Genomic DNA, 10,578 nt, shown 5'->3' on the forward strand with positions numbered 1-10,578 from the left:
ACACCTTCTGATTGTAAACAATCTTGTACACATTTCAATAATACGAATGGCCATAAAAAATTTAAAATTATTATGCAATATTTGTAGATATTTGTATGTTTTTTATGGCTTCACCCACGTTTAACGCGGACTATAATCTAGTATATAATATATGATATAATCTTATATATACAATGGTGTGTTTCGTTGTATTATATTTAGAAACACGGTGGCTCAACCCAAATTTAAAATCACTCAAATTTTCCATGGTACATAAGATATTGAGAAAGACTTTGTTTAGGTCAACCCAAATTTAAAATCATACCAATATTCTATCATACATAAGATATTTAGAAAGACTTTGTATGGATCAACCCAAATTTACAATCACACAAATTTTCCATGGCACAATACTCTTATATATACATTATCACCACTCCTTGAATAGTTCAATTCTCTTGCTCTTTACCGTGCAAAGCTGGAACTGTTTTTTTTATAAAGAATATAAAAAGAAATCAGGTAATTTCTTTTATGATGTATTTAATTACATATTGGCTATAGTTTATGACATTTCAATTCGCTTGCACTATACAATTCTTGTTTGTGTACAATAATAAGACTTGATACACAATTGAAACCTTTAATGTTATATATATATATATATATATATATATATATATATATATATATATATATATATATATATATATATATAGCTAGTAAAAGTTGGTTTTGTCTAACCGTGTTAGTAAAATTTTAAATTTATGTGTTGATTATTTCTTTTATCTGTACTAATCATGTATCCTATGATTGGGTAATAGTGTCTTCCTAGTTTAACCATATCAAAACAAATGAAAAGTGTTACAAAGAACATGAAAGTTAACTTTATATCAATGTCATATTTTTCATATCTTTTATTGGAACTAGTGAAATTATGTTAAGCCACTAAAAAAATGCTATAGAAAATGACATACTACACACACGAAATAACAATATTAAGGTTCTAACGTCAACCAATTTAGTTCATAATAATTATTGTTTTTTTGGTTGGGGTTAATCAGTATATTCGATATGGATTAGCTAACTGAATAAGAAACTAAATTTGTATTTTTAAAATTTATTTTCATAAAGTAATTATTTTTAAACATATTGAAGAATGTTTTGCCTTCATCCAAAATATATATATATATATATATATATATATATATATATATATATATATATATATATATATATATATATGGGTAAAGTGAATATACCTAACAACCTTATATAAGCTTAGGTAACTAACTTCATAATACTACATCGGTTTGTATCATATTTACAATGTAATTGCCTATGGTTCTTAAATTTCAACCCCATAACATGATTACTTCTAAAATCTTTGGACTTTCACAAATATCTTTCGTTTACATCACGTCTTTCTATCCAATACCACCTGATGGCCTTCATATCCTAGCGCTACAAATGAAAGGATGTAGGAGAAATATAATGATGAATTTCCAATTTTTTTTTGAAGTAAATCAAGTTTAGGGATGAAGTTTAAGAACCTTGGATGATTCCAATGAAAATTTAATGCAAAATAATGTAGTTTGATGAGGTTAGGTACATAAGCTTATATAAGGTTGTTAGGTATATTCACTTTACCTTATATATATATATATATATATATATATATATATATATATATATATATATATATATATAACAAATTGAACTGTAGGTGATATAGAATCAGTCTACAAAAACAAACTTTAATTACTTTTAATACATATTGTACTATTGTATCTATTTTAACACGGTTTCTTTGATCACATATACTCTGTTATCCTCTAAACTTTCCTCTAATTGATTTGTTATAGAGGGAATTAAGCTAATAGTTTCAATGTCAAATAACGATGTGGAGCTTGTTGCAAGAGGTAGCATTCGGCGTAACGTCCAATTTCTACTTGATTATAAAATTGAAAGACGGGATCTTGAGAATCAACGTCTACCATCAATTTTCATGGTTCCTAAATTATACCGAGATATCAGCCCAATATCTTTTACTCCTAGGCTGGTCTCTATTGGACCTCTTCACAGAAAAGATACAAATTTGCAAAAGTTTGAAGTTCAAAAATCGATTTATTTACATAAGTTATTGGCTCTGTGTGGTTCCAACAAAAAGCAAACGTTAGAAGACTGCATGCGAAAGGTGACTATGAAAATTCATGATATCAAGGCATGCTATGAAGTGTCAACAACCTACGAGGACGAAGAGGAACTTGCGAGGATAATGGTAATAGATGGATGTTTTATCCTTTATTTTACTCATCTTCTTTCAGGAAAAGCCGGCAGATTTATGGGAAACCGGTCGACTATCCCATTAATAGTTAATGATATGTTGTTGATAGAAAACCAAATCCCGTTTTTTGTTCTTAAAGACATCTTTGAGGCTACTTTTCTTCAATTTAACAGAAATGCCTCTCTCACTGATTATCTCAAAATACTTCTCAAAGGTTATAATCCTTTTCATGAAAATAAAGTAACAGACAACATAAACCAATCTACACGTCATGATCATATCCTTGGCCTTCTGCACAACTGTTTAGTACCTGCGCATCTTGAAGGATCAGAAAATTTTCTTCGAAAAGGAGGCCCGGCCTTCGAACAAGAAAGACACTCGGCCATGGAACTGGATAGGGCAGGGGTGAACTTTAGGGCTAATAACGATGTGAATTGGCCAATGGCCATGAAACTGGAATTACCAAGGTTTTTATGCTTCCCATGGTTTTGGTGTAAGCCTACTCTGTTGATGCCAAAACTGTATGTTCATGATTCCACTGAGTTGGTTTTAAGGAACCTCATACAATATGAGCTGTCTAGCCTAGTTCCTGAGTACATTACATCATATATGTGGGCCATGGATATGCTAGTAGATACTCTAGAGGATGTTGCAAAGTTGGTAAAATCAGGGGTCCTAGTCAACCATTGTGGCTCCAACGAGAACGCTGCAAATATAATAAACAACATATGCCAGGATGTGTCCTTAGATTGTTTTTATTACCATCAAGACTGGGAGGATCTGGATATATATTACAAGAGTTGCTGGCCCAATGCCGCTGCATCGTTGAAGCGTAAATATTTCAGCAGTCCATGGACTATAATTGCTCTCTTTGCTGCAATTATTTTGTTTGTTCTTACCCTTGTTCAGACCATATATACAGTCAAGCCCCAAAGCCCGTAATTGCAACGAAACATTTAGTTTCTTATTATGTTTTCATCTTTCGTTGTTCATGTTTTACTTCAGTATTTGTTGTTTTTTTCTTTTTTTGTCTCTGTTTGCAAGTTCCACATATTCAAGAAGTATAATAAGTTTAATATTTTTCGGTTTCAATATATTGTTCTTATTTTAGTATTGAACTTGCTAGGTTTGAAGTTGACTTTCACATTTATTTTTGCGTTTATATTTCTATATTTCAAAAATGTCCTTTGGTATGGGAAATTGTTTATGATGCTTTCTATGTAACACCTATAAAATTCAAGCCAATTTAAAATTTTTAAAACATTTAAAACCATTAAGTTATTACAATTTGTTTTCAAAATAGTTTAAGCATTAGAGTATCCTCAGAATCAATCATGAAAATATGAGGAGGTGCACGATCATGCCTTCGCCTTCCCGCGATCATCAAAAATACCTGAAATAAAGTCAACAACTGTAAGCCCGAAGCTTAGTGAGTTTCCCCCAAAATACCAACCTCATATAACCATACTCATATCATATCAGAGAAGTACTAAATAACATGCATAATGAGCCTTCGGCCTGGACCGCCTTGCAGGCCTTCAGTCTATCTAGACCGCTCTCCGAGCCTTTGGCACGTCTGGACCGCCTCGTAGGGCCTTCAGCCTATCTGGACCGCTCGCCGGGCCTTTGGTTTGACTATCATACCCTCCTGGGTCTGTAGTCTATTTGGACCGCTCTGGGTATGTTGGCCTTCAGCACAAAGCAAGACCGCCTCAACCCAAACCCCCAATCAAACAAACATACACACATACATATCATACGCTAGCATATATAACAGTTAATCGATCTAACAGATCACATAACATAGCATCATCCTATGCCCAGGATACTGACCTATCCAGGTCACTAACATATATATAGATATCCATACGGATCTAACAAATCACATATCATAGCAACATCCTATAACAAGGATTCCGACCTAACTAGGTCACTAACATATATATATATATATATATATATATATATATATATATATATATATAGATAACCATACGGATCTAACAGATCATATGGCATAGCAACATCCTAAAACAAGGATACCGACCTAAGCAGGTCACTAACATATATACAGATAACCATACGGATCTAACAGATCACATAGCATAACAACATCCTAAAACAAGGATACCGACCTAACCAGGTCACTAACATATATACAGATAACCATACAGATCTAACAGATCACATAGCATAGCAACATCCTAAAACCAGGATACAATCATAAAGGGTCGGCCTTGGTGCCGTAGACCCTGTTGATATAGTGAGGAGAACTCACTTGGAACTGCTAAAGTCCTGCAGATACACTCATTGACAGATTCCCGAACTATCAACATCAAACAATACCCAATTAATCATTGGGTCCCAAGCTCAAAGTCCAATTCACACTCCAAAAGGCTCAATAGTTAAGTAATGGGCCAAAGCCCAACATATGGCCCAATTTTCCAAATTGGGCCCATATCTCTACACGGTCTTTCCTTAAGGCTCATCTAATTATTCAAATCTAATTCCCATGGCCCAATATCACATAATTGTAAAGGTCCAATTATGGCCCATCTATGGCTCAATTTTTCAAATTGGGCCCAAGTCCTCAGATGGGCCTTATCCTAAAACCCTTCTAATTATTTTGGTCCATTAACTTTTTCTTGGATGGTCCATCAATATTCCAACCACCAAAACCCAATAGTAAGGCCCAACTCAAGGCCCGAGTAAGATTAGGGCTTTCACATGAAATGATGATTAGGGTTAAGTGTTTCTTACTTAACCCATTAAGGACTTAATCTATTAAGTCCATCGTTGACTTACATTAATTTGTCAATGACTATTATTTAATATTTCAAGTTAATAAATAATTCTCGTGTACATTCCGATCAATTTAAAAAAAATTAGGGTTTTATGCTATTAGGGTTTTCCAGACCCTAATTAGGGTTTCCCAACCCAATATTAGCCCATTAGTCCATTGATTGGGCTTTTAGATCACATTAGGCCTTATTGGGCCCATTGGGGTTTTATTAGGTCAAGTATGGTTCTCTTGGACCTATTAGGGCGTCATTGGGCCCACTAGGGTTTCATGGATTCCATACGAATCTAACACAACAAGGCAAAGCACACCGCCACCCAACACGGCGGCCGGTGGCGGCAAGAGACGGCAGCCACGACCTCATGGTAGTGGTTCAAGCTTTTGTATTATTATTCCATTTGCATATTACAATGATACACACACATTATCCCAAAATAAAAACCTAATAATTTCACAACCAACCACCATGAGGCGGCAGACGGTGGTCGGAGGTGGCAGCCACCACCTCATGGTGGTGGTGGTGGCTCACTCTTGTTTCACGTTCACACAAACCACACCCACACTCTCTTGATGGAATACAACAGCCCCATACGCACCTAAGTACACAAAGCACGCACACAACAACCTTCGACGGCGGCTGGTGGTGGCAGAGCATAGAAGCAAACGGCGGCCGATCGGAGACACAATGCTATCAGCAGCAGCCACCATGGCCGACTGCCATGGTGTTCCTTTGTGACTCCCTCTCGACAGAAACCACACACACACATACAAACTCCCTCACAAACCACGAACCACCGAACACCAAAAAAGTTGCGAACAACTGGAGAATGCAGTCAATCCCAGTCGCTTTGGGAGGTAGACGATTGACGGAGCAGCAGTGGCAGCAAGGGCACGACAACGAAATCCATTTGCAGTTTTAATCAACGCCGACAGCGGGAGCGAGAGCAGCAGCAGCATCAACTAAGGAAAATACGGAGGTTGCGGCGCTATACAGTCCGACGACCCACCAAAACAACGTCGTTGAAGGTTCTTCGCCGCTGATGGGATTGCACCGTCGGTTGGCTTTGATGGGCGACATTGGTAGCTAGGAGGTGGTGACTGGAAATAGAAGAGGTAGGAGGGGTGGCTGGAGGGACGTGGGGTAAAGGTGGCGGCCAAATCTAACATTAGGCTTAGGGTTAGAGATAATGAACCAGTTAAGGCTATATACCCTCTTCATGGAAACATTAACCCATATTGACACAACCGGTACCTCCTTTCCTATTTCTTTCAAAGTACATCCTTAACATACCATTTAAACCCTTGCTCCCATAATTTTTTTCAATCTAAGTCCAGCAATTACAAAACAATTCCTCCTCTACAAATTATTTTTAATTAAGATCCATAAATTACCATTTCTACCATGGCTTCACGAATCCTTCTCAGCATAAGTATGATATTTACCCTTAAACCCTTCGAAATCCAAAGTATGACATTTAGCACCGCGAAACCAACATCCCACTAATTATTATATGATTTTGGACTATAATAACATATAATAATAATAATGATAATAATAATAATAATAATAATAATAATAATAATTGCTGCTCGGTGTTCCAGATTGATTATTTAATTATTTTATTTTAAATGGGATGTTACAACTCTCTCCCACTTAAATTTGATTTCGTCCTCTAAATCGTTTCTTATCCTCCCTGACACACCAATCAACTTGAACAACACGACTATAAACCGGAGCATAACACCAGCCTTTCCAAGGCAATTGTTACCACCCCTTGCAGGGTTCTAAATTATGGAGATGACTTTCTTGCAATATGATGACATTTACTAAATCCAAAATCCGAAGTCTCGAGATGGTCTGGCTCTCTGACAGCCCGCCCACACTGGATCATTGTCGAGTTCATTGCACTTATCTCCCAACTGGGTACTCGTCTTCTGATAATATGAGGTTCCCACTAAAAAAAACATAATCACAAACCCCACACTACTAACTGTGATCCTTTAGTTCCCGGACCACATACATATAATAACCAGCTCATAAGCACAAATACTCATACCTGGCCCAATCAGCCTCATGCTGGAATACCAGGCATGCCTACGACGGGTCTAGTCATCCCTAGGATGGAATACCCTTGTATCACGCACATGTTTGGTCCAATCAACCCTCGGGTTAGAATACCAAACACACCATATCCAATCAATCATAGGGTTCGATCATCCTAACGATGGAATACCCTAGATTGGAATACCATTATATACATAACTCGAGTCTAACCCATAACTTGAAATCCAAGGACCTATCCTTGCATCCCATCTAAAATCCTCGGATTTGTCACAACCGAGTACCACTCATCTGAAATACCGGGTTCTGGCCCGGTCGCAGAGCTAAAGGACTCCCACATAGTTGCCTCACACGACTTCCGAACGAAATCCTTCTATGGAACTAATTGCCACTAGTTATCATGCCACTGTGGCTCTAACAACCTCCTAATACAACCGATCGGGACCATGCGTCGAATCCTGACGTCATCTAATCCAAGAGTAAAAGCGATTGCTACCTAACCAATGGTAGGCTTATATCACCAACGACCTTAAGCAATCTCTTGCTTCCTTGATCTCATAACTGTAGTGGCGTTGCTACAGTCTTATCGCTGGCTTAACCAGATCTAATTCATCTGGGTAATTTTGAAATTCAATCTGTGGGTTTCCACATCCTCACTGCTGCACCCGAACTGGTGGGTACTACTGTTCCTTCCGCATCTTAACAACGCACTCATGCTATCTACCAACCTAGTGAATGCTACGGCTACATTCGCAGACTTACAACACTCAAGAACTAACTGACCGCTAGTGAATGCTACGGCTACCCCCGCAATCTTACAACACTTCCCATGCTAAATGACCATTAGTGAATGCTACCCTCGCAGTCTTACAGCACTTCCCATGCAAACTGACTACTAGCGAATGCTACAGCTACCCTCGTAGTCTTACAACACTTTCCATACTAACTGACCACTAGTGAATGCTACGGCTACCCCCGTAGTCTTACAACACCTTCCAAATCGGGTCGAACACGCACTCGACCTAACACACCACTGAACTAAAATCATGGCTAGAATCCTAACCTGATTTCCCAAATTCTACCATCAAGCACCAAAAGGAAACGATTCCCATGCTGGGGAGTTTCTACCAAACTCCCAACTCACATAACTCTCAAACCAAACAACCACATGGGTTGTCTTCCTTCATGACAATGATGCGAAACTTATCCTATTTCCAAAACCAATCCTGCCTCTATATCACGAGATAATTCTCCCCCAGTTAGATTCGACTAAGTCTTCACAATACATGAAAATTGGAGAATTTTCAATCTTTCTCACTACCAACGATCGATCCAAATACAACCAACTCTTACCAATTAGTGCTCTATTACCAGCCAATCCCCAGTGATCACACACTTCTAATAACTAGTTGAACACTTTCTGAATCCCAGGGACACCAACAGTGCCCAATGCTCGAATGATCCCACTCCCAATTCTTAAAGTCCAAAGATAGATACTCCAACTAATGTCTCAACAATGAGCTACTTCCCTTGGTGCTTTCCTCCACTAATCAATAATGCTTACTAAAACCACTGAATCCATACAATACTGAATAACCTTCACGTGGGACTCTGTCCGTAGACGTCTTATATAATACCCTTCTTCTCAAGGTGCTCCAACAAATCTCCCGCTCTTGGCTCTAGAATCATAACATTCAGGGTCTCGCACCCTTACTCACTGTCACACCCCCGAACCAGACGGCGGAAACGTCCGAGGGCTGTTGTGACTCAATTGAATACCTTTACATTGAATATACATGAAACATAACATCATTCATCACCATGCATTGAGATAGTACAACTAATAGAGTTTACACTTAGTACATTGTTTTAAGCATTACATCCCTAAAAGTAAATTGTTCGATAATAGTTAAACAATCAACATGACGTCACTGAATACATTTTTCCCTTCGATTTACCTGTTACCTGAGAATACAAGCATTTTGAAAAACGTCAACATATGAAATGTTGGTGAGTTCATAAGTAATGTTTGAAATATAATGTTTTGTATTGTTTTGAAAACCACCAGAAAATCCGATATTTTCTGAAAAGAGTATTGTATAAAAAGTGTGAAGATCCGAAAGTATGCTTGTTTTTTTCTATAAATGTAAAAGAATTGTTATACTTGGTATGCATCTCGTAGTTGTATGTATTGAAAAACCCTAGGAAAACCCGATGTTTTCCTAATACTTTGAATTACGCTTTTTGTGTGGTGTTGTATCGTTGCGACATGTGAAGTCAATGATTCCAGGTGACATTGAATTAAATGTGAATTGTGAATTGTTATAAACACGCGTTAATAAAAATGACTAATTTACAACCATACTAACGATCCCTTAGGCGTCGTCCATACTATTCACTTAATCCAACCACTCGGACTTCTCGTAGCCCCACAACCGAGGAGAAAAGAGGGCACGAAGACCTCAATAATTCCATAGGTCGTTCAAGGCTATAGAGAATGCGAAGGGCCCTTGGCCCGACCCGCATTTTTGTGAATTCTCGACTTTACTAGCCATACCAAAGGACCCTTGGGGCCCAATAGCCTAAAAGCCATTGAAAGTCCTTTTACACGGAGTTAGGTCATGTAAGACCCAACAACCATGTAAGTAAGTTGTCTTCGGGCCTAAAGATCAGGTCATTGGGCTAGCTAGTCCCAACAAGCAAGATTTGACACTTTTGGGCCCAAAGATGGTGTATCGACGTCTGTGTATTCCCACGTATGTATTGAACTCCCGAGATGTCCGCGTGTGTATTGAATATCGTCATGTTAGTAGTTTCAGATTCGTTATTAATTCGAGACCGAATCAATTTATTTAGTAACGATTTTTGGTGTTGATGGTGTATTAGGTTTTGTCGGTAGTCGCGGTACCAGTATTTTATCTCAACGGATCTATTGTTTAAACTTTGGAGTTTTTCTGTTTGCAGCCCCTTTCTTTTATGAGTTTACATTTTTAACCCTTTGAATAAAAGAATTTCCAATTTAGTCCCTAGACCATTTTTCTTGACATTTAAATATCAAAACTTGTTGAAAATGGTATTTTTCAGCTCATATTTATTTGAAAACAGTTTTAGTCCCTCAAAATGAAGTTTTCTCGGTTGAATCCTCATTTTTCGCAACTTTTACACTTTTGGCCCAAAATAGAAATTTTTTGCATCTTTGGTCCTTTTTAAATATGAAAAGTGTTTTTAACCCTTGAAATGGACTTGGAGCACTAGTAGTCCCCTGTTTTACAGAAAAATACGGTTTCAGCCCTTCAAATTTGAAAATCTCGTATATTGGACTTTATTGGGCCGAATATTCCATTTTTGGCCCATTATGCTTAATATTTTACATTTTAATCCCTCAAAAGAATATATTTCCAGAAAATACCTTATTGAAACTGTTTTGACATATTTCAAACATCAGAATTTGTA

General features: G+C 37.4%; 1 protein-coding gene across 1 annotated transcript; it reads left to right on the forward strand.

The window, feature by feature from the left end:
- The first annotated feature begins 370 nt into the window (after window positions 1-370).
- LOC111909648 (UPF0481 protein At3g47200) lies at window positions 371-3,355 on the forward strand. Its single transcript, XM_023905428.2, has 2 exons — window positions 371-498; window positions 1,842-3,355. Exon 2 carries the CDS (start codon window positions 1,865-1,867, stop codon window positions 3,203-3,205), a length of 1,341 nt encoding a protein of 446 aa, XP_023761196.2. The 5' UTR covers window positions 371-498; window positions 1,842-1,864; the 3' UTR covers window positions 3,206-3,355.
- Window positions 3,356-10,578: the final 7,223 nt, after the last annotated feature.

This window comes from Lactuca sativa, chromosome 2 (assembly GCF_002870075.4).
Source record: "Lactuca sativa cultivar Salinas chromosome 2, Lsat_Salinas_v11, whole genome shotgun sequence".
NCBI classification, from domain to species: Eukaryota; Viridiplantae; Streptophyta; class Magnoliopsida; order Asterales; family Asteraceae; genus Lactuca; species Lactuca sativa.